At 41.1% G+C, this 25,496-nt stretch overlaps 1 protein-coding gene across 3 annotated transcripts in view; it reads right to left on the bottom strand.

The window, feature by feature from the left end:
- The window catches only part of LOC117433101 (transmembrane protein 184B-like), a 60,482-nt gene that overhangs the window by 20,216 nt on the left and 14,770 nt on the right, over positions 1–25,496 (bottom strand). For 2 of the 3 annotated variants that reach the window (XM_059016790.1, XM_059016792.1), the window contains exons 2-3: positions 8,278–8,505; positions 3,225–3,390 (exon numbers count right to left, since the gene is read on the bottom strand). In XM_059016790.1, coding sequence (XP_058872773.1) covers positions 3,225–3,390; positions 8,278–8,505 — 394 coding nt within the window. Of the gene's footprint in view, positions 1–3,224; positions 3,391–8,277; positions 8,506–8,810; positions 8,925–25,496 lie in introns of all 3 variants that reach the window. The other variant, XM_059016791.1, reaches the window with a different exon arrangement.

Raw genomic sequence — 25,496 nt, 5'->3', positions numbered from 1 at the left:
GTGTGTGTGTGTGTGTGCGTGCGTGTGCACAGCTGCAGCGGCCCTGCCACTCTGTGCATGTCTGTGTGTGTGTGTGTGTGTGCGTGTGCGTGTGCACAGCTGCAGCGGCCCTGCCACTCTGTGCATGTCTGTGTGTGCGCGCGCTGGAGAGCCTGCATTGTTCTCTACACAGGAGTGTATTTGCACAGCCAGACGTAGGGAAGGCAGATGGCCTCTCTCTTCTCTTCTCCCCTTCCTCTGACACTGAGGAGTGCCCCCCCATTGTCATAGCACAGAACCTCTTGTTAAACAGAGGGCTGTCCATGGCTTTGAACTCCTTACATTGTATGGAAGGCAATATGTGCAGCTGAACCTGCTTGGTGTAAAAGGCCTGGTCACACGGGCGACTTTTGTTGACAGCAACAACAAGAGGAACACATGTGTTGTTGCCTGTGTGTTGCCTTGCAGTTTGCGGTGGCCACATGAGAGACAAGCCTGCATTTGACAAGCTGGCAACACACAGGAACAACGTAATGCAACCCAATCATAATGCACGCTTCTGTCACCAGACGTAAACATGCTGCGAAGGAAGACTACGATATCAAAATGTACAATTACATTAACAAACCTGTAGGCCTTCTTAATTAAATTGTTCTTATAATTTACATCAAGGGAAGTAATGTTAAAACTTTACAATGCATTAGTAATGTGTGTGTGTAGGCATGTCGTATGCAGACAGACTAAAATAATTGAATCTATTCAGTCTTGAACAAAGAAGACTACGCAGTCTAGCTCTCAAAAGGTATAGACAATGTCGACCCAGGGGACTTTATCGACCTGAAAAAAGGAACAAGGACCAGGGATCACAAATGGAGATTAGATAAAGGGGCATTCAGAACAGAAAATAGGAGGCACTTTTTTACACAGAGAATTGTGAGGGTCTGGAACTAACTCCCCAGTAATGTTGTTGAAGCTGACACTCTGGGATCCTTCAAGAAGCTGCTTGACGAGATTCTGGGATCAATAAGCTACTAAAAACCAAACGAGCAAGGTGGGCTGAATGGCCTCCTCTCGTTTGTAAACTTTATGTTCTTAAATAAAAAGATGTACATTTGTAGAATTATTTAGTTAGTATGTCTACATATTTAATATGCCAAACATATTTTTGTTTTAGACTGGGCACATAATTATATATATATAGATATAGATATAGATATATATATATATATATTGTATAGTGGGGGTTGGATCTGAACAGGAGTCAGTTCCATTGAGTCTACTGTACACACTTTTCTTGGCCTTGCCCTGGTGTGGGGCATGTTCTCCTGATATATCTTGGGTTCCCAGATTAATCTGAAAGGCCAAACAAATTCTACACACTAAAGTGTGTGCTACAGCTTACAGTACACATCCATGAGCAGATTTTCACCTCCTTATATCCTGCTCTCCCAAATCATGCAGTGATTTGGGAGAGCAGGATTTAAGGAGAGCAGCAGTGATAGAAGGTTAACATTAAACTAAACTCATTTGTCTGCTGTAAAATCCCCTTCCTAGGAGACGGCTCATTGGCTGTTGCTAGGCAACAAGCATCCCAACCTCAGATATCTTATTAGGCCTCACCACAAAAAAAAACAACAAAACAAAGATGGCCCACGAGCCTCCTTATAAAAGCACCATCTGCCTCCTGTTGATGCTGGTATAGAGGGAGAGAAGGCTGTAAACCTGGTAATAACTCGCACGAGAACTGTTCTGTTCTCTTTTTAATCACTTTATAAAAGGGTGAGGTGGGAATAGGGTTGTATAAGTCTAATACAGACTACAAAAGACAAAAGCTAGAAATGTTACTGCAGTGTCAGTTTGCTAAAAACTAGCTGAATGTTTATCGAAGACATGGCAAAGAGTTCTACAAATTTGAGTTAGGTGTATATTTCAAATTGATTTATCTAACCAGAACTCTTGAGATATACATCTCATTTTCATATACTGTTTAACAGGCTTTCAAAAGAATTTTAACTTGTATTCCTAAAAAAAACCTCTTATATACAAGGCTAAAGGTCAAAGTGGTTAAAAAAAAAAATACTATTTCAGTTTCCCAAGGGTATATTGATTTGTAACCTTCATATCAATTAAAGTGTTAATGCAGAGGACAGCTATCTTACACATTGTTAAATACATGGATATGGTACACAGTATAGCTGCTGTTCTACACGACAAGGTCAGAGCAGGTTACTGTCTGCTCAGACCTGGACTGGGTGGAAATCAGCTTCATACACAGCACCCTGGACTACATTATAAAATAGAGTTCAATACGAACTGAACTGCATAGCTAACTGTGATGCGACAGCATGGCCATCGATAAAAAGACTTTTCAGATGACTATCACATCCTTATGAGGGTCTACTACACAGTAAAGACAATTCAGATGGCTGTACCACTTCAATATCAGAGTCTACTATATTCTAAAGACATTTCAGATGGCTGTATCACTTCAATATCAGTCTACTATATATATAAATAATGTAGATTATTTATTTATAGTTATATCCTGGGGGACATCAGCAGCTACACAAACACATGTTATGTCAACCCATCATACAGACAACAACATAATCTATGTCAATGGATCTGTTAGTTACATCAGCAGCGCTATTCAGGTACATTGTGAAAATAGGCAGGCTTTAACTAGGCTCAAGGTTGCAGCCGTTTTTAAAACGGAGGTAATTCCACTATAAAAAGAACCAATGAATTCACTTAAATTAAAAACCATGTGCTTTATGGATATGGTACAGTCGGTGCCGCCTAATCGGGATGTCTGCTTATAAAAGGGATACAACTCTGGGAGATGGTTCTATTTATGTCTTTAATTGGGACGTCACTTCATTTAATTGGAATACAGTATTTTCAAATGATGAACGGAGATCGCTTTTCAGAGCAAGACAGGGTCGTGTAACAGTGCAGTGAGTACGAGTCTCCTGTGGTTTCTGTTGCAAAGAAAGTTGGTGTGTGATGTAGAAAAACAGCGGTTCATTTTTTTTAGGAATAAAAAAAATATTGACTTGTATGCTAAAATGATGTATTTAACATTTAATCATAATGTGATGCAATTTCATTCACCGTGCCCTTCCCTTCGTAGCAGTCCCTGACTGTGCTCCTCCCTTCGTAGCAGTCCCTGACCGTGCCCTTCCCTTCGTAGCAGTCCCTGACCGTGCCCTTCCCTTCGTAGCAGTCCCTGACCGTGCCCTTACCTTCGTAGCAGTCCCTGACCGTGTCGAAGTAGACGTAGTACTGGTCATTGGTGAAGAAGAGCAGACTGAGCCAGGAGTCAAAGGCGTAGATGGGAACGATGAAGAGGATCCTCACAATGTATCTCTGCTCGTTCGGGGCGCTGTAGTAGCGCAGGTGCATGTAGATCTGCAGAGACACACAGGGAGACGAGTTCATAACCAGCTTCAGAATAAGACCTGCAGAAGCTGGAGGACCTCGAGGACACCGGCTTTATTATACCTGCAGAACCTGGAGGACCTAGAGGACACCAGCTTTATACTTGCAGAACCTGGAGGACCCTGAGAGCTTGTATTTTGTACCCCTGCTGTATATTATAAACAAATATGTCAGTAACATACATCTCCAACCACTGTAGTACATTCCTACCACTGTGGTACAAAATGAGATAAAAAAGGTTAACCATGATGTATATCAACAGCATTACAGTTTAGGAAAATTAATAATTAAATGTTAAATAAGAAATTTGACATGTTCTCCAGATACATGGAAAAATGTAAATGGCACAAACACACCAGTATTGATATTCTCAACAACATATAATAAAGCTACTAGTGTACCATGTTACTACCTACTGCATAACAGTTTCACCCACTCCATGTTTTACTACGAGCCTGATTAGCCCCAGTGTGTAGGTAAGAAAGCTCAGGTGTGTCTTATTAAACTCAGTGAAACCAGGAATGGATCAAACCGCTATGCAATGGGATTTGTTTAAATAAATGACATTGTGATTGCTAGTAGATCAGAGCACTGCATTTGATGCGCAAGTAGAAATCCATTTCTATGTTTCGTCACGACTCATGTAAACAGAAACACACAGGCCTTGCGTTCAAACTTCATTGCTTTCCATGTCCCTTAATCATGTTCAAAGCTAAAATGTAATTCCTGAATGATCGTTTGCTATATGCTTCCACAGTTTAGCCTTCTCTTTATGTGAAATAGTGCAGAGGCTGGCAACACCGCTCACTCCATCGAGCGCCTCAACCACTGTGCAAGAGAGACGGGTGGGGACCCTGCGCACCGCAAGCGAGCATCTCAACCACTGTGCAAGAGAGCCGTGCCGGGACCCTGCGCACCGCAAGCGAGCATCTCAACCACTGTGCAAGAGAGCAGTGCCGGGACCCTGCGCACCGCAAGCGAGCGCCTCAACCACTGTGCAAGAGAGCCGTGCGGGGACCCTGCGCACCGCAAGCGAGCATCTCAACCACTGTGCAAGAGAGCCGTGCCGGGACCCTGCGCACCGCAAGCGAGCGCCTCAACCACTGTGCAAGAGAGCCGTGCGGGGACCCTGCGCACCGCAAGCGAGCGCCTCAACCACTGTGCAAGAGAGCCGTGCCGGGACCCTGCGCACCGCAAGCGAGCGCCTCAACCACTGTGCAAGAGAGCCGTGCCGGGACCCTGCGCACCGCAAGCGAGCATCTCAACCACTGTGCTAGAGAGCCGTGCCGGGACCCTGCGCACCGCAAGGTTTTAGAACTTTTAGCCTCATCTCATCCACAGAATCCAGAACAGCTGTGCGTCACAAAACACTGCCGTTACACAAGCACTCTGCTTCATTGGAAACCAGACGTTTTTGGTTTGCAAGTTTGTTTACATCACTACTCAAGGCAGCGGTGGGCACAAACGCTTCCTCTTTCATTGAAGCTGTCATTTTGTGAACTAAACAGCACATAAGCCTTCAGAACAAACAGGGGCATGGGAGATGGATTCCAAACTTGAAAAATAAAAAAGAAAGGAGAAGGAGATCTCTTTTTATTGTTTTGTTTTTGGTATAGTGATTTAATATTTAACAGAGCCTGGCTGTACTGTGTAACCATATAAACTAGAACTACCCAGAGTATTACCTTCCACAAAGACCCCTAATCAACAGCGTGCTGCTGACTCATATCAGCAGTAATCATCTCTGATCTCCCCAGTCTGGTTTAGTCCACAGCACAGCACTGCCTCGGATTAATGCAGGTCAATCACAGTAATCTGTGCTAGATGGATCAGTGCTTCTCACACACAGCTGAATGCACCTTATCTGTAGGGCTGGGAGGTGGTACCTACATGTTTTAAGCAACATGGGAACATTCCTTATTCTGCGATCAGGTTTTGAGTCTGGTTCAATTTTTGCAGGCCCAGAGCTAATTATAAAAATCCTTAGCAAATTGGAGTATTACCAGTGCATGTTCTGGGTCTATTTGATGTTACAACTGCATGATAAAAATCATTAGAATTTTATTGCATCACATTATGAAATCACTCCTATTGCATAGCAGTTTCACCCATTCCAGGTTATAAAATGAGTCTGATTAGCCCCAGTGTATATGTAACAAGCTTGTGTGTCTTATTAAACTCCTAGCAAAACCATGAATGGCTCAAACTGCTATGCACTGGGAGTCTTATTTTCATCCATGCACAATGACACTTTTCCTAACTTGGGGTCATGAACATCATCAAGTTCAGTAACACACAGTGTTTGCGGTGACTGTAGCATCCAGTTGTTTTTGTGCCTGTGAATATCTGACTAACATCTCCATCTGCCTGCAGCCACGCCCATATGAGAGAAATACAAGCCTCTGCTTAGCAACCCAGCCTCTGATGTCACAGCTGGCACATGTTGCTAGGCAACGGCACTAGGTAACCCCTGCATCTCTATTCACCTCCAGGCAGCTTTGTTATCTGTTGTTTTGAGCAAAATGTGACGTCTAAACAGGTGCAGCTCATTATCCCTGCGCAGAGTTCCACTGGAATGTATTAAGCTGTTAACCAAGGCTTTCACATCCTTGTTCTTACCAAAGCACCAGTAACACAGGAACGGACATAAGACTTCCGTTGCACAGCAGTTTGATCAATTCCTGGTTTTACTAGGAGTTTAATAAGACTTGAGAGTGTTTCCTATACACTGGCTGATCAAGCTTGTATTTAAAACCTGGAATGGGTGAAGCTGCTGTGCAATAGGAGTCTTACTTCCATCGCTGTATATTATTGGACCCCATATACCCCCATATATAGTTTCAGTACAAGTGAATAAGCCTGCTTCCATATATCCACAGCTTCACAACTGGGTACACTTCTCTAATGTATATGCAAAAATGTAAGTGTGATAAAGCAGACATCACAATAACGCGCTATGCAATATCCTTACCAAGCGTCATCACCATCTGACAAGTTCTCTAGATCATGTACATATCTAGACACTTCAACTATATCCTTGTCACAGGGGATATGCATACCCAGCATACAGACATGCTCAAATTTGTTGGTACCCTTACAGCTCATTGAAATAATGCTTCAAGTGATGAAATTAAAAGCTATTTTATCATGTATACTTGCATGCCTTTGGTATGTCACAGAATAAAGCAAAGAAGCTGTGAAAAGAGATTAATTATTGCTTATTCTACAAAGATATTCTAAAATGGCCTGGACACATTTGTTGGTACCCCTTAGAAAAGATAATAAATAATTGGATTATAGTGATATTTCAAACTAATTAGTTTCTTTAATTAGTATCACACATGTCTCCAATCTTGTAATCAGTCATTCAGCCTATTTAAATGGAGAAAAGTAGTCACTGTGCTGTTTGGTATCATTGTGTGCACCACACTGAACATGGACCAGAGAAAGCAAAGGAGAGAGTTGTCTGAGGAGATCAGAAAGAAAATAATAGACAAGCATGGTAAAGGTAAAGGCTACAAGACCATCTCCAAGCAGCCTGATGTTCCTGTGACAACAGTTGCAAATATTATTAAGAAGTTTAAGGTCCATGGAACTGTAGCCAACCTCCCTGGGCGCGGCCGCAAGAGGAATCGACCCCAGAGTGAACAGAAGGATAGTGCGAATGGTAGAAAAAGAACCAAGGATAACTGCCAAAGAGATACAAGCTGAACTCCAAGGTGAAGGTACGTCAGTTTCTGGGCTCCATGGAAGAAGACCCAGGAGGATTCCACTTTTGACAGAAAAACATAAAAAAGCCAGACTGGAATTTGCTAAAATGCATATTGACAAGCCACAATCCTTCTGGGAGAATGTCCTTTGGAGAGATGAGTCAAATCTGGAGCTTTTTGGCAAGTCACATCAGCTCTATGTTCACAGACGAAAAAATGAAGCTTTCAAAGAAAAGAACACCATACCTACAGTGAAACATGGAGGAGGCTTGATTATGTTTTGGGGCTGCTTTGCTGCGCCTGGCACAGGGTGCCTTGAATCTGTGCAGGGCACAATGAAATCTCAAGACTATCAAGGCATTCTGGAGCGAAACGTACTGCCCAGTGTCAGAAAGCTCTGTCTCAGTCGCAGGTCATGGGTCCTCCAACAGGATAATGACCCAAAACACACAGCTAAAAGCACCCAAGAATGGATAAGAACAAAACTATTCTGAAGTGGCCTTCTATGAGTCCTGATCTGAATCCTATCTAACATCTACGGAAAGAGCTGAAACTTGCAGTCTGGAGAAGGCACCCATCAAACCTGAGACAGCTGGAGCAGTTTGCTCAGGAAGAGTGGGCCAAACTACCTGTTAACAGGTGCCGAAGTCTCATTGAGAGCTACAGAAAACGTTTGATTGCAGTGATTGCCTCTAAAGGTTGTGCAACAAAATATTAGGTTAGCGGTCCCATCATTTTTGTCCATGCCATTTTCATTTGTTTTATTATTTACAATATTATGTTGAATAAAAAAATCAAAAGCAAAGTCTGATTTCTATTAAATATGGAATAAACAATGGTGGATGCCAATTACTTTTGTCAGTTTCAAGTTATTTCAGAGAAAACTGTGCATTCTTCGTTTTTTGTGGAGGGGTACCAACAAATTTGAGCATGTCTGTATAAGAGGTAAAAAATAAAACATTTAAAAAAATTAATGGAATTGAAAGTCTTGCTATCACTCCTCTAAAAGGGGAATGATGGTGATGTTGCCGATGTACAAATGAGGACTACCAGTGACATTATGCAAAGTAAAGAAGGTCCTTAGCAATATGTATATGTGAATGTGTGCAACGTGCCAGCCTGCAGTGTGCAGGACAGTGCTCTGTACCTGCTGGCAGGTAAGGAGCAGTGCTGTCCACACGAAGAAGCCGGAGATGGCCTGTGCCGAGGTGGTCATGAGGAAGAAGGGCTCCCCCAGCGGGGTGATGGGCTCCTCAGGGATCCATGACATGTTGGGGCTGGCCGGGGTGGCCGTGGAGTGAGGGCCGGGTGCAACCTCCCCCACAGAGGAGCCAGGGGCCACCAGGGGAACATCTCTCCTCCAGAGCCTGCTCATCTGAGGAGAGAGAGAGAGAGAGAGAGAGAGAGGAGTGTTAGGCTTCAAGCACAACAAGCGGTTTGATTCTCTCATGTCTTTACGATTAAGCTCTTATTACCTTTAAAGTTGTTTCAAACTACATTCCAGTTTCCCTGTCCCTTTTTCTATGGAGGCTTCATTTGGTTGCTACAACATGTTTCAAACATGTTAACCCCTTGACTGCCATTCCGTTCTGCTATTTTGTCCTTTAAGGTCTTAAAGTTAATGCATTTCTTTTACACATGTACTTTTGATTAACACCTAACATTGTCAAAGTGATTCACCTGTGTTTCATGAGTTGAATCACGTCAGTATCTCCTGTCAGTTCTGGCTACTTGTTTCTGTATGGAGCAGGGTTTCCAATGTGAACGATGCAGGCCCTGTCCTAGCATGAGTGGCTGTGGATAAAAATCACTTCACAATCCCACCACCACTACTAAATACAAGCACATGTATTTTTACCAATTTTTCAGAGAGTAGCTACATTCCTGATTATCCTTACTTTTGCTCCACAGCTCTCATTGTTTACGACTTGGTAAAGTCATCTATCAATCCAATACATGTGCTTTCATTTACTGTGCTAGGTGCTGGCATTCTGTTATATGATTTAATACAGCTCATTCCCTCAGAACCATTTTCACTGATCAGAGAAGATTGTTTACTTTCAAAATCCCTACCCACACTGAGCAAGCGCTGTGATGCTGGTGAACTGACAGGACAGACCGAGGGCAAGTGAGCCGACTGCAGCACACAGGGGAATCCCTGGAACAATTACCAGGCACTTTACAAGTGAATAACACAAGCAAGGTTAACTGAAGGGAACACTTACATTTTAAAAACATAGTATAAAATCCTATCTCGGGTCATAGAATAACACGTTTTTAGACATGTACCTCCAAGCAGAATACAACATAATAAAAAAATATTTAACGTTTAAAAATATATATATTAGTGTGCTAAAAAAAATAAAAACCTGAACTTTTTTTGGTTTCTGAAGTGCTTTAGAATGTTCCCCAGTGTTCTGAAAAAAAGACACAAATTTCAAGATTTAAAACGGTGTGTCCAAGGCTTTAAAATCCATACCTGTCATCAATGAGCAACATTATCACTGGTCCCCTTTAAAAGGAGTGCTAACCAAGTTCTTTTCAAAATCAATTTTCATACATCTTACTTAGAACATTATCAACTGTCCCCTTGTCTCTGTGCTAAAGAGTTTTGTTTCTTTAGTTTATTTTGTACACTGTAGCAGAAGAAAGCCCACACTTCCATTCTCATGGTTCCACATGGATGGGACGGGATGGAACAGGACTCCTATTGCACAGCAGTTTCACCCATTCCAGGTTTTACTACAAGTTTGATTAGCCCCAGTGAGCATAGGAAACAAGTTCAAGTGTAATGGATCAAACTGCTATGCAATGGGAGTCTTCTTTCCATCCCTGTACAATATCATTTCCTGTTATAAAAGGTCAATCCCCATGGTCTGGCAAAAGACCTCAAAGGCTATGCAACAAAAAATGATGAATGGACGGGAGCCATTGAGGTCAGAGCAGAGTCTTGCATTAACAGCAAACAGGGCTTGACATTCTCAACCTGATATGCAAACAATTCACCAATGCCTGCATCCACCATATGCATGGTGACCCAAGACAGACAGCCTCCAATACCTCCAAGAATCCTGAGCAAGACCCTGCATGCAGAACTCCCTGATTCTGATACTCTCAATAGTGCTGCAGAATGTCCTTACCAAGTTTCAGAAGTGCTTCTCTAGATACATGGAAAACTGTCACATAGACGCATGTCATGTAGTACTGTCTACACTCTGCCCCCTTTGCCAGGGATATGCGCAGGATAAAAACGTTCAGCCCGTGAACGAGAATATCAAACACCTTTAACCCTTTTGCTACGGCGCCGCTAGAAATCGTTCACACATGAATGATGATGTAATGGTGACGTTAGACGCCCATTTTAAGCCTTTTTAAACAACCATATACTTTCAAAACTGAAGTTAGAAACTAAAAGTAAAGTTAGACAGACAGAAAGCCAGACGAGTGAGTTTTTGTTTTATTTTTTTCTGTTGGGAGATTCGGCGATCAAGTACAAGCTTACCAGAAATCATACTGAATCACCCAAAATGTTTATACAGTAAACCCAAAAACAAATTAAGTAAAGATGAACTGTAGTGAAATATTCACAGGACAAACTTCAGGGATAACTTTCACTAAAGCCCCAGGCCAATAGAGAGAGCTTTTATTATGAGGTGCAGCATTCAGTTTCGGTTTTGATTGCTGTATATACCATGATTTTAAAATGCAGCATTACATTACTTTACATAACCAAGAATGCGCACCCAACCCATTGTTTATTTTATATATATACAGTACTGTCAAAAGTTTTAGGCAGGTGTGAAAAAATAGACATTTAATAGTTTATATTTATCAATTAACAAAATGCAAAGTGAGTGAAGAGAAGAAAGATCTACATCAAATCAATATTTGGTGTGACCACCCTTTGCCTTCAAAACAGCATCAATTCTTCTAGGTACACTTGCACACAGTTTTTGAAGGAACTCGGCAGGTAGGTTGGCCCAAACATCTTGGAGAACTAACCACAGTTCTTCTGTGGATTTAGGCAGCCTCAGTTGCTTCTCTCTCTTCATGTAATCCCAGACAGACTCGATGATGTTGAGATCAGGGCTCTGTGGGGGCCATACCATCACTTCCAGGACTCCCTGTTCTTTACGCTGAAGATAGTTCTTAATGACTTTCGCTGTATGTTTGGGGTCGTTGTCATGCTGCAGAATAAATTTGGGGCCAATCAGATGCCTCCCTGATGGTATTGCATGATGGATAAGTATCTGCCTGTACTTCTCAGCATTGAGGAGACCATTAATTCTGACCAAATCCTCAACTCCATTTGCAGAAATGCAGCCCCAAACTTGCAAGGAACCTCCACCATGCTTCACTGTTGCCTGCAGACACTCATTCGTGTACCGCTCTCCAGCCCTTCGGCGAACAAACTGCCTTCTGCTACAGCCCAATATTTCAAATTTTGACTCATCAGTCCAGAGCACCTGCTGCCATTTTTCTGCACCCCAGTTCCTGTGTTTTCATGCATAGTTGAGTCGCTTGGCCTTGTTTCCACGTCGGAGGTATGGCTTTTTGGCCGCAAGTCTTCCATGAAGGCCACTTATGACCAGACTTCTCCGGACAGTAGATGGGTGTACCAGGGTCCCACTGTTTTCTGACAATTCTGAGCTGATGGCACTGCTGGACACCTTCCGATTGTGAAGGGAAGTAAGCATGATGTGTCTTTCATCTGCTGCAGTAAGTTTCCTTGGCCGACCACTGCGTCTACAGTCCTCAACATTGCCCGTTTCTTTGTGCTTCTTCAAAAGAGCTTGGACAGCACATCTGGAAACCCCTGTCTGCCTTGAAATTTCTGCCTGGGAGAGACCTTGCTGATGCAGTATAACTACCTTGTGTCTTGTTGCTGTGCTCAGTCTTGCCATGGTGTATGACTTTTGACAGTAAACTGTCTTCAGCAACCTCACCTTGTTAGCTGAGTTTGGCTGTTCCTCACCCAGTTTTATTCCTCCTACACAGCTGTTTCTGTTTCAGTTAATGATTGTGTTTCAACCTACATATTGAATTGATGATCATTAGCACCTGTTTGGTATAATTGTTTAATCATACACCTGACTATATGCCTACAAAATCCCTGACTTTGTGCAAGTGTACCTAGAAGAATTGATGCTGTTTTGAAGGCAAAGGGTGGTCGCACCAAATATGGATTTGATTTAGATTTTTCTTCTGCTCACTCACTTTGCATTTACTTAATTGATAAATATAATCTATTAACATGTCTGTTTTTGAAAGCATTCTTACTTTACAGGATTTTTTCACACCTGCCTAAAACTTTTGCACAGTACTGTATATATATATATGAAAATATGTATTTTTTTTTTTTTTCTTTTTACAGAAGATGTTGATGAGTTGACAGATCTATCTGATGGCAAACTTCTTCACATTACACACCTGTCAAACAACTTGGTGTAAAATGAAAGCAATTATAAAATTTAGAATTCCTGAGAGTTGTGTCTACCACTGATACTTTTCATTTCTAGGTAGGAGATCACTAAAATTACACTCATAGGGACATTTCTAAAGAGAAATGAATTTAAGTACAATTTAAAACTTATTTTACATTTGAGCCAGGTAATCGTAGGGTATATTTCATCATTGAGTGAAAATGTTGTGGTCTTAATAATCTTCAGACTCTCAGCTGTTTAGAAAGGTATACTATGGTATACTTTTGGTGAATATTTATCCCGATACACAAGCCGAAAGTCAAGTTATGTCATTCAGACCTCAAACAGGTAAAATGTTCACCGTAGCGAAAGGATTCAACTGGTGATCCTGAGCACTGTTCTCCTATGATGTGATCTACAGGGACAATAAGGTTAATGATCCTGAGCACTGTTCTCCTATGATGTGATCTACATTGACAATAGGGTTAATGATCCTGAGCACTGTTCTCCTATGATGTGATCTACATTGACAATAGGGTTAATGATCCTGAGCACTGTTCTCCTATGTGTGATCTACAGGGACAATACGGTTAATAGCCTCTTGTAATAGAGGTCCATCTGATCAATCGCAGGTCAGCTATTTCCTTGATAAGCCATTAACCTACAGCTCAGGAAGGACTCGACTTCCAGAGAAAAGAAGCCTTCAGTAACATCCATCCAATCAGAGCTACAGGATCAGCGTGAGGAAAACCCTGATGGCCGGGAATAAGTACATCAATAGTAACATGGAATAATGCAAAGGAAACTCTTGCAAAATAAGCCTTTACTTCTTTAATTTCCATATACAAATACCCTGTTGAAAAAGACATGAATAATAAGAACAGGAACAGTTCAAAACGGCAGCAGGTCACTTCTAGCACAAGCTATCATAGCAGCCACCTAGTTAACCACCTCGGGGTAGAACGCAAGCTCTCTGTGTGCAAGAACAAAGAGGAACTGCCAAGCCTGCTTTGAAATGAAAACTTAAACAGGAATGCTGGTCACAGACAGCAATAGGTGACCCACATACAGAGCAACTCACTGTAATGCATCTCTAAATGGGATACATCAGCAGAGAGGGAACAGCCTGCTTGTTAGATGCACCTCTAACGGGATTGTGGCAATGTGCCCCGCCCCTGTGTGAATTTGTGTGTTATATGTTTCGTGTGGTGTGTTAATGTTGGTGTATAGATATTGGTGCACGGGATATAAATGGGTCTCTGTAGCACGAGTGATTTAAAATATATAGTTGTATTTAGGCACAGGGATTGCACTTCACGTGCATTTAAAGTATTTAATAGTATGTGAGCACGGGGTTGCACAAATTAGTTCACGTGCTGGGATTCAAGTGAATAATTAATTAGTAATTGAATCCCGGCACAACAGTATATATAGATGCACGTTTCACTCACTCGGGGTTGTGTGTTTGGTGAGTGGAGAACGGGTGTGGAGAGGAGGTAAAAACGATTTAAAAGAAACTAAAGAAAATAATGACAACAACAACTGCTACTACGTGCTGGAGAACCAGCCCGGTATTTGTTTTGTGTTTAGCGTTCATCCACCCTGTTTGTTAGTGTCTATTCGTTTTGTTTGTCTGTTTATTTTGGCCTCAAGTGCCGTGTGCCGTTTTCTTTTTAAACCTTTTTATTTTACAATAAAACGCACTGAGCGCCGCCGCATCTCAGTTTCACCTACCACTATTGTCTGTCTGTGTACTCCTTTCTGGTCTGACGTCACCACTAAAGCCAGCTTGTCACAGGGACACATCAGCGAGAGGGAACAGCATGCTTGTTAGATGCATCTCTTAATGGGACGCATCAGCGTAGAGGGAACAGCATGCTTGTTAGATGCATCTCTTAACGGGACACATCAGCGTAGAGGGAACAGCATGCTTGTTAGATGCATCTCTTAATGGGACACATCAGCGAGAGGGAACAGCATGCTTGTTAGATGCATCTCTTAATGGGACACATCAGCGAGAGGGAACAGCCTGCTTGTTAGATGCATCTCTTAATGGGACACATCAGCGAGAGGGAACAGCCTGCTTGTTAGATGCATCTCTTAATGGGACGCATCAGCGTAGAGGGAACAGCCTGCTTGTTAGATGCATCTCTTAATGGGACACATCAGCGTAGAGGGAACAGCATGCTTGTTAGATGCATCTCTTAATGGGACACATCAGCGAGAGGGAACAGCCTGCTTGTTAGATGCATCTCTTAATGGGACGCATCAGCGTAGAGGGAACAGCATGCTTGTTAGATGCATCTCTTAATGGGACACATCAGCGAGAGGAAACAGCCTGCTTGTTAGATGCATCTCTTAATGGGACACATCAGCGAGAGGGAACAGCCTGCTTGTTAGATGCATCTCTTAATGGGACGCATCAGCGTAGAGGGAACAGCATGCTTGTTAGATGCATCTCTTAATGGGACACATCAGCGAGAGGGAACAGCCTGCTTGTTAGATACATCACTTAATGGGACGCATCAGCGTAGAGGGAACAGCATGCTTGTTAGATGCATCTCTTAATGGGACACATCAGCGAGAGGGAACAGCCTGCTTGTTAGATGCATCTCTTAATGGGACGCATCAGCGTAGAGGGAACAGCCTGCTTGTTAGATGCATCTCTTAACGGGACACATCAGCGTAGAGGGAACAGCCTGCTTGTTAGATGCATCTCTTAATGGGACGCATCAGCGTAGAGGGAACAGCCTGCTTGTTAGATGCATCTCTTAATGGGACACATCAGCGTAGAGGGAACAGCCTGCTTGTTAGATGCATCTCTTAATGGGACACATCAGCGTAGAGGGAACAGCATGCTTGTTAGATGCATCTCTTAATGGGACACATCAGCGAGAGGGAACAGCCTGCTTGTTAGATGCATCTCTTAATGGGACGCATCAGCGTAGAGGGAACAGCATGCTTGTTAGATGCATCTCTTAATGGGACACATCAGCGAGAGGGAACAGCCTGCTTGTTAGATGCATCTCTTAACAGGACACATCAGCGTAGAGGGAACAGCATGCTTGTTAGATGCATCTCTTAACGGGACACATCAGCGGAGAGGGAACAGCCTGCTTGTTTTTGGTGCTCTGTTGTTCTAGTCACAGAACCTCCTGGACATGGCAGTTTTTACTTAGACAGTGAAACCCTATTCCAACCAGTCAAGAGATCAGCAAAATATGGCGTTAATACTGAAGGGACATGGAGGTACCCAGTTTACACTATCCACTATGAGATAGCTTTGAGGCAGCTTAGCTTAGTTTAAACACAGACGTCATCGTTCCAGCTGTCACAAGAGTGGGCTGCTCCAGAGTCGGCTTTGGTTTGTTTGTTGCTGTACTCTGAACGCATCGGTCCCTGAGCTGGCTCACACAGAGGCACGTTGTGAGCAACGCCCCCATGAAAACAGAGAACCAACACCACACAGTTTAGTTCATATATGTCATGATATATATTAGTTTCAGACTAGGTGTGTGCCGATTCATCGATTTTTTAATTTAAAATTTGAACTGCTAACAAACATCAGCATACATTAAATTTGTGTCTACGTTGGTAATTAGAGTATATTATTTATTAGCATGCACTCTAGCAGCCTCACCTACCAGTCACTGTGTTCAAGGGGGTTTGTCAAGTCTGCCGGCAGCTGAGTGAAATGAAAGCTGAGCGGAGGCGGGTATTAATGTTGAAAATCTCATCAGGATGACGATGAAATTCGATAAGCGATGGCTGGTTTAAAATCCAGTGTGGCCTCGCTTCGTGTTCTTGAGCTGTGATGTGGAAGGCTTGAATTTGCACGGCTCCAGACTCTAAAATGGTTGCAAATGCACAAAAAAAAAAAATGTTGTAGACAGTTTTTCGGGTCTAGGCATTGGCACCTGCACAAGAAGAAGCTGCCTCTCCTTTTCAAAGCATGCATCAATAATATTTATGAATGCGCTAGGACGGTCTGTAAAAGGAAGAAAAACGCATATCACGTTCTAATAATCTGAAGTGCAAGAAGGACGGTAACAAATACATAGTGTTCCGCATTTTCGGTTTTTATCTTAAAAATAAATAAATAAATAAATAAATAAAAGTAAAAAAATGTTTTTAATGAAACATCGGTAAAAATCAGGATGGGGGGGGATCTCAGTATATGCACTTTACATGTTGAATATGATGTGTTCTGGTTTCGGATTAAGTTTAATGTTCCTGGCATGTCTGATAAAGCACAATCTGTGCAAGTCGAAGCCACATTTTCCCAAGTTAGCTGGTACTTTGCGAACGTTTGGGCAATTGCTGTGCTGACGGAAATAGTACATAGTTCATACAGAAGGTATGAACATGACATCAGCACAAAACAAGCCAAGTTTATTTGCCATGAAATCATAAAAAGAAAAGAATTGACAGAATTAGGTGGTGCAAGCCATCAGGAGACGCGTCAAAAATCACACTGGACATTTCCATCAATGCGTTCCAAGTTTAACTACTAAAGTGGAGCGAGGTAACCAGTGGGGTACCACAGGGATCAGTATTAGGTCCTCTGCTATTCCTAATCTACATTCATGACATAGATTCTGGTATAGTAAGCAAACTTGTTAAATCTGCAGACGACACAAAAATAGGAGGAGTGGCAAACACTGTTGCCCACAACACAAGGTCATTCAAAATGATCTAGACAGCATTCAGAACTGGGCAGACACATGGCAAATGACATTTAAGAGAGAAAAGTGTAAAGTATTGCATGCAGGCAAAAAAAAAGGGCATTATAAATAAGATATGGGAGATACTGAAATTCAAGAAGGGAACCATGAAAAAAGACCTAGGAGATTATGTTGACTCAGAAATTTCTTCATCTAGACAATGTGGGGAAGCTATAAAAAAGGCCAACAAGATGCTTGGATATATTGTCAAAAGTGTTGAAATTAAAATCAAGGGAAATAATGTTAAAACTCCACAATGCATTAGTAAGACCTCATCTAGAATATTGTGTTCTTTTCCAAGTCACCTTGTTACAAAAAAGATATTGCTGCGCTAGAAAGAGTGCAAAGAAGAGCAACCAGAATTATCCCGGGTTTAAAAGGCATGTTGTATGCAGACAGGCTGAAAAAATTGAATCTGTTCAGTCTTGAACAAAGCATACAAAATTCTAAAAGGTACTGACAATGTCGACCCAGGGGACTTTTTCGACCTGAAAAAAGAAACAAGGACTAGGGGTCACAAATGGAGATTAGATTAAGGGGCATTCAGAACAGGAAATAGGAGGCACTTTTTTACACAGAATTGTGAGGGTCTGGAACCAGCTCCCCAGTAATGTTGTTGAAGCTGACACCCTGGCATCCTTCAAGAAGCTGCTTGATGAGATTCTGGGATCAATAAGCTACTAACAACCAAACGAGCAAGATGGGCTGAATGGCCTCCTCTCGTTTGTAAACTTTCTTATGTTCTTAAAGCATCGGCATTTTCTGTCAAATATTTATGATTAAGATTGTCGGCGATAGGCACTGTTTGAGCTGATGGACAGACAGTACTGTTGCACAAAGTCACCAATACATACCTCCCTGCAATAAACAGTGGCTGTCCAGCAAAGCACAGCACTCTGACAAACTCATTAACACACTGTGGCAATGTGCCCCGCCCCTGTGTGCATTTGTGTGTTATATGTTGTATGTTGCGTGTGTTAATGTTGGTGTATAGAGATGGCTGCACGGGATATCAATGGGTGTGTGCAGCACGAGTTATTTAAGATGTAGAATTGTATTTAGGCATGAGGATGGCACATCACTTCACGTGCATTTAAAGTATTTAATATGTGAGCACGAGGTTGCACATAATTAATTCATGTGCTGGGATTCAAGTGAATAATTAATTGGTAATTGAATCCCGGCACAACAGTATGTATAGATGCACGTTTCACTCACTCAGGGTGGTGTGTTCGGTGAGTGGAGAACGGGAGAGAGAGAAGGAGTAATAAATTAATAACAATTGCTATCGCGTGCTGGAAGGACCGGCACGATACTTCTTTATTTTTTACTCACCGTGTTTGTGTGTCTGTCCGTCCACCGTTTGTTTTTTACTCACCGTGTTTGTGTGTCTGTCCGTCCACCGTTTAAGTATTAGTCCGTTTTGTTTGTCTGTTTTATTTGGCCTCAAGTGCCGTATCCTGTTTTCTGTTTAAAACCTTTTGTTTGTTTATTAAACGCACTAAGCGCAGCCATAGCGTCTCAGTTTCAAGCTCAGTACCGTCTGTCTGTGTGTTTCTTTCTGGTCTGAAGTCCTCCCTGCAGCTAGCCTGTCACACACACTCATTCTGCGCTCCTTTTTTACAAAGCGCATGTAACACCTGCATAAATGGATTGCTTGCCTCTCCGTTTACTTTCTTGTTAGTTTAATGCATCGCTTATTTTTCAGCATCTTCTTTTGTCATTGCGAACACGTACCTCAATGCAGCAGTATTTGCAGCGCTCTGCATCCTCTGCCTCATCTGACCCACTTCTGCTACTTTTGCATACTTCAAAACATGATTTACATTTTCTCCCCATTCCTCATCCACTAAAAATATTCTATTTGTGTATTTCAATTTAGTTTTTGCTACTACGCCCAGCAATTGCCACAATATCAGACTTTGATTGGCCAACATAAATCAGGTGATAATGTGTTTGTGAAGTGATGGGGAATCACGTTTAAACCGTTATTTGATCCTCTGATGTCTAAACATTTGCTGTATCCTAGGATATAGTGTAGGGCTGCTTATTACAATATGAAGTCAAAATAAAACAGCATTTTAATCAAAATAGTGTTATTTTCTAGAAAATAGTACCAGAAAAATACTGAAGAGACAAAAATCAGGTATAAAATCAGTAAAAAAAAACAAAAAACGATGTCTAGTTAAAAAACAATCCAGTAAAATTCAGAATAAACCGGAAATGCGAAACACTACAAATAAATACACTAATAATAAAAATAACAATTTCATCGAATACAAATGCTTGTAAGCGCAGGCAGGTGCTGTATTAACACCAGAAGAACACGGTGACCCCAGTTTCATGCAGCAGTGCGACAGTGATCAAACATGTGCGAGTGATGTGTAAACACTTAATATTTAATATCTAAATAGCAGAGCCAACTTACTACAATTTAAACTTGTTTTACTGAAAAATAAACAGCACCATGTAATCAGAAGAGCTGTCTGTGTTGGATGCTGTGAGATCAGGACTTCACTGAAACCGAGCATGGAAGCTTTACACTGGAGGTGCCGTCATGCTCCTAGCAAAAACTTTGTCTGCAGCCCTGATTTGTAATTTTGTTTTAAATAAATATATTTTAAAGAATAAAAAGGAAACAAAAGCGAAACAGGCCGTGAAGCTTATATGACCAGAAGTGCTTTACCAGTGTTACTGCAAACACTCGCACAAGCAAATGAGACAATTGTGTGTTTCATGCTTAATTTAGTATGGCGATACGTAGCGTGACTCTCTATCGCGATACGTATCGTGAAGACTCTGCCAATACCCAGCCCTATTTCAGAATATTACCCCCAATGTTTACTTGAAACATGTCCTGCATACTTCAGTAATACATGAACAACTCAGAAATAAAAAGAAATCTTAAATTACGAAGAGGAAGAAATGCACAGTTTGGGGTTGTTGTAGCATTCTGTGTCCTGTGATGCGAGGCACGCAGCATGCAGAAACTAATGTACCAACTATAAAGACCACATCAAAGCAGGTGATCTTTATAACTAGGGCTTCTGATTTTCAGTTTTAACCGATAAAACACCACTGATACAAAAAAAATGAAATCGGTGGATAGCCAATAAACACCGGAAAAACTGTGGAAATGGTTAATCTATTCACGTTGACTTTACCCTTTTCCCAATAGAAAATAAAACTGTGCTGCTGGGCAATGTCCCGCCTTCCTGACTTGTATCTATCATTGATTCGTTCTGAATACTTTAAACCACCTCAACCTACATTTCTATTGGAGACTCTGCTTGCGAGATTTATAACAAGATTACAATCAGGATGGAGGCTAGCGGGATTTCAAGCTGTATTACAGTTAAAATACAGAGGATTTAAAACAGAATTGTGGCGAAATGTACAAAAATGCCTACACACAAAAACCCCAGAGGTATGTGTCGTGACCAGAGGGATTTCGTTGTGGAAGACAGCAAAGGAAAGAAGGGACAACTTAAGTGTGCAAGTACTGCCAACTTACTACACATATATTGACAAAAAAAAAAAAAAAAAAAAAAAAAAACGCTCAAGCATTTTGGAAAGTAACCGAAAACACTAAATTTCATACAGTATATCAAAAATGAAAGCTCTGAAAAAAAACAATTTACATAAAACTCGAAAATAGCTAAAAATAAGCACAGAGAAATACAATTCATAAACCCCGAAAAACAGAAGCCCTGCTTCTGACTAAAAGGAAAATCCTCTGAAACATCCTGTATGACCAGCAACCCGGAAACAAATGGTCAAAACGAGTGTCTAAAGAATGGAAGACCTCCCAGCACACGCCAGGCTATCTGCTCTGTGATGGGAAGCCACTGATAAGGGCAAGAACAGTACATGACAATGACACTGCTGTCCCTCCTGCAGCGAAGCTGGTGCCTGGATTGAAATGAGAGGCATACTGTGGGATCAGATGGAGTCTGGATGCAATGAGATCCTCAGAAGATTGCCTGGCGAACTCTCATGATTAAAAATGTTGAGAAATGTAATGTCCAGCTGACTTATGTAAATGTCAAAAGAGTCAGCGATATGTTTAAAAATATGACACTGCGATACGGACAACACGGGACACAGTAAAGGCGACGTGATGCGCGTCTTGCAAACTTTGCAGACTATTCTGGAATACTTTAAAAAACACAAAACAATTAAGTTTGTACAATACATCTCTTATTACAGCTGTACAACTGGCAGCATATTAATCATGGAGCCTTAGAAACTGAAGAACCAAAACATTTGTTTTGTAACCAAGTTTAATCACAATTCTCTGGACACCTGCAATGGAAGTCTGACATACAAACACAGTGTGTCTCACTATACTGCAGTTGCCTGTGACATTCATATAAATAAAGATATACAGTATTGATGCTCACACTTCAAGAACAGTCTGCAAAGCTAAAAAAGAAAAAAACAAATCTGGATAAAAAACGGCCTGACACATCTAATGCAGTGATTCATCTCCCATTTGGAAATCTCATCAGCATCAGATTCTGCCTCTGGTAATGCCTAACAAACAAATGAATGTCAGGAGAAGTGATCATTAAAACAGCTCTCTCCTGCTCCGATAACTGGTGTGCGTGAGAGTGAGGGAGGGGTGCTTATCAAGCACATGCCTGGTTTCAACAAGATAATCACTGAATTGCAGTCAGGGATGTTTGCTGTACATTGACAGTTTCAGTTGCCTTTTTATTAGCATGAGCTACTTTATTGAGATGACAAACTTTCGATTTTCTTGAATTTTATTTTAAGAAATGGATAGTAAAACTTAATTCAGTCACAAGTTTCTCCTATTAACAGCATTGTAAAGGCTGCACCTGTATTCAGTATTAAGGCCACTATACTACAAATAATGTATGAAACCTGTTTAAATTAGCCAGTAACACCAACATTCACTAAACTACCAACCGCCTGAAACCTTGGATGCAACATGAATTCTCCCCATGTTCAGAATTCCAGCAAATATTTCATTTGGAATTGTGTGGAATAAAGAAAACAGTACAGTGCTCCCCCTTCGGAAGAGCCCTTGACATGGTGGAATTGGTTAGAAGGAGTTATTGTCCTGGTTCCCATTTGCCCCACAATGCCATTAGAGGAGCTCCGTCATACTCGGTGCAAGGTGGAACCCCAATAGCACAGTCTTAGAACGATGGCTCTGACTATACCGTTATAAAGGGGAGCCCTGTACCACACATTACCTTTAAAACTAAAGGAGAGGAACAGCCTGCACAGCGCGGACTTCCTTTCATGAGATCCTTCTGCTACAATCCTTTATACATTCTGCTTTTGAACATACTGTAGTCAGTCAATCTGCCCCTGAATACATTTCAAGTTTACTTAAATGTCTGAATATTTGTCCCAGCACTAGGGGTGCAGCGCGATACACAAAATGTCATGATAAGACCCGAATTGAAACATGCAGGTCTTTGTCTTTTAGCAAAAGGGAAGATTCAGAGCACCAGTACTGTCCTCTATAATGAATTCAGCCCAGCCTTTCAAAGCTCACAATGACTCACTGCAACATGATTTGTTTAGTTGCATTTTATTAGGTTAGGTAGCCTTGGGTTCAGCTTACAAAATGTGCAAGAGACAGACACCTCAGAGAGCTAGTGCAGAGAATGCTAACCCGACAGCAGCAGCGATATCAATAACACACACAAAAACTCCAGCATTTGCTGTTAAATTGTTTGAACCAACTGCTTAATCACAATGGAGTCAGTTTATTACTCACCTTAAATGCATTTCAAATTGTACTGTATATTTTCTTATCAGTTTCCTTTGAAAGGGTATCTTTTACTGATGTTTTTCATTGCTGTTTAAAAAAAAAAAAAAAAAAGTATTCTCTTCCTTGTAACTTAATTGTCTAAATAAAAAAAAGCATTCATTGACTAAAGGTTATATTCCCCTGAATTGTAAATGCTATATATATATATATATATATATATATATATATATATATATATATATATATATATATATATATATATATATTATATTATCATACTTGATTCCTGAATTTCTAAAAGGTGTACACTGTCGAAACGGAAGGGTTTCATTTGTTGTTGTGTTGTTGCAGACAGTGTATTTTGAGAAGTGAAAGCATGTTTAGCACGCAGGTGGTGCTTCAGATTAGATTAGCCTACGTTTGTGATACGGAAAGTATTTTTTTTTTTTTTTTTTTTTTTTTTTAATAAAATTCCCATTCACGACAAGTCCTTCACTTTTAGCACTTTGCTCCACAATGCAGTTCTGTGACAACCTTTCAATGCAAACGCAGACTGCACTCATTGCGTTGCATGCACGCCAGGATATTAAAATGGCAACGCAGGGGATTAGTTACGGGAAGCTAAGAGAGTCAAGACAGAGAAGTGTGATTAACGTGCGTTAAAAAACGTATCTCCAAAGAAATAACTGCGTTAATCACAGAAGTTAACTGATATTAATTACCAGCCCTAATTTAGATTCCTGGATACAGAGTGAGTAATTACACCACGGTTACTGCAGGTAAGGTAGTTCAACATTAGCTCTGTTCTGGGTCTGTGGAATCAGGCGTTAATGTTTAAGAATTTAGACGCAATCTGGAACCACTTCAATCCAAATCAAGCCGATTTGTTTTCCTGCAGCTGTGGTTTACAAGGAAACATGCCTTCCTAGTGGCGTCACACTGGAGCTATTGAAATGAATATTCCACAAGCAATTTGCTTTCATTTGAAAGTCAAAGAAGTGCAAAGAACACAGTCTCTTCAGCTCACTCTTCTCCTCAATGACTGGAAGCTGTTTCACTTGCCTCAGCTTGATCAGTGGTTTAACATGGTTCCTGCAGCTCTCAGCTGAGCAAATTTAAGACCTTTTTAAGACTTTTTAAGACCAATCTTTAGAAAATTTAATACCCATTTCACATTAAGTATACCAAACGTAAATACTAAAATTGTGACTAGTTCAAATACCATCTAACAATTATTCATTCAAGCTGTATGTAAAAGAATTGTAAAAGAACCAAACATTTTGATGCTAGTACAATACATACAGTAACAACACATTGATAACAGTTGATGACAAGGGTTATTGTTCAATCTTTCTTTAATCAATAGAGCAGCAGTTCATTCCAGCTGATCAACACACATAGGCTACAACTAGTAGCGATTCATTTTATTTATTTTTTTGTTTGGCTGACTTACACAAGGTTACGTACATCGTAAACTAAGAAGAACTGAAACTGACAGCGTGAAAAGTACACACCGTCTGGAGAGATAAATAGCTATGGTCTGGAGGATGTAACTGACGCCATTTTGGCTCACAGAGTTCTTATCATGCACTAAGTAAGCGGGAATTTGGATCCAACATGGCACATACGGTCTTCAGTTTCATAACACTCAACGAGTTGAGAGACAACCCGGTTTCCTCTTACAACGAATAAATCAGCTACTCGATAGGCTGGTAACTCGACTCCTGTGCGCCAAGCAGTTTGTTCATAGGGTGAATCAAAAGAACCGATTCAATGGGCACTCTGATCCAATTCCCATCCAGGTTTACAATACACTATGTTTTCAATCGGGAGACGCAGCGCCACGCACGCGTACCGATTAAGCTACGATTTCTCACTGTAGATCGGGGGATTGCAAGCTAGACACACTATACGAGATATCTTGTCACGGGCTGCGCCTATTTTCATTGCAGAATCGTAGACATCATTCGGGAGAATCATGGACTCAAGCGAGGGGGCGATCGCTGTTGTCTCTGCATTGTTTGCACAGATAAAAGAAGAAAACACGGAGAAGATCCATTTGGACGCGCAATTGGCTTATGTAGATTTTGCTATTAATATTTTTCTCTGATATGAAAAACATTAAACACTAGAAAAATATTCTCATTAAAAAAAATATTTTACTTGCTTCCAAACTGGTTTCATTATGATGGTGCACAAGAAATGGCTTTAAGAATTCAAGATTCTTTAAAATCAATTTCTGCTGGAAGTGAGGTCCTTTGCCCCACTCCCACTGTGACGAGGTTTCAGCAGCTTTCTGCGTGTGTTTGGACTTCTACCACTGACCAAAAATAATTATAAATACATATTACAGTGTCATTATTCAGATCTATATAATTGAAAGCATACCGTAATGCATTTTGAATATGTAAGTACTATGTGTGTATAATAGGACCGTGGATATTGCTAATTTCATACTCTGCAAATT

This window comes from Acipenser ruthenus, chromosome 53 (assembly GCF_902713425.1).
Source record: "Acipenser ruthenus chromosome 53, fAciRut3.2 maternal haplotype, whole genome shotgun sequence".
NCBI classification, from domain to species: Eukaryota; Metazoa; Chordata; class Actinopteri; order Acipenseriformes; family Acipenseridae; genus Acipenser; species Acipenser ruthenus.
This window is presented reverse-complemented; position numbering and strand designations above follow the sequence as displayed.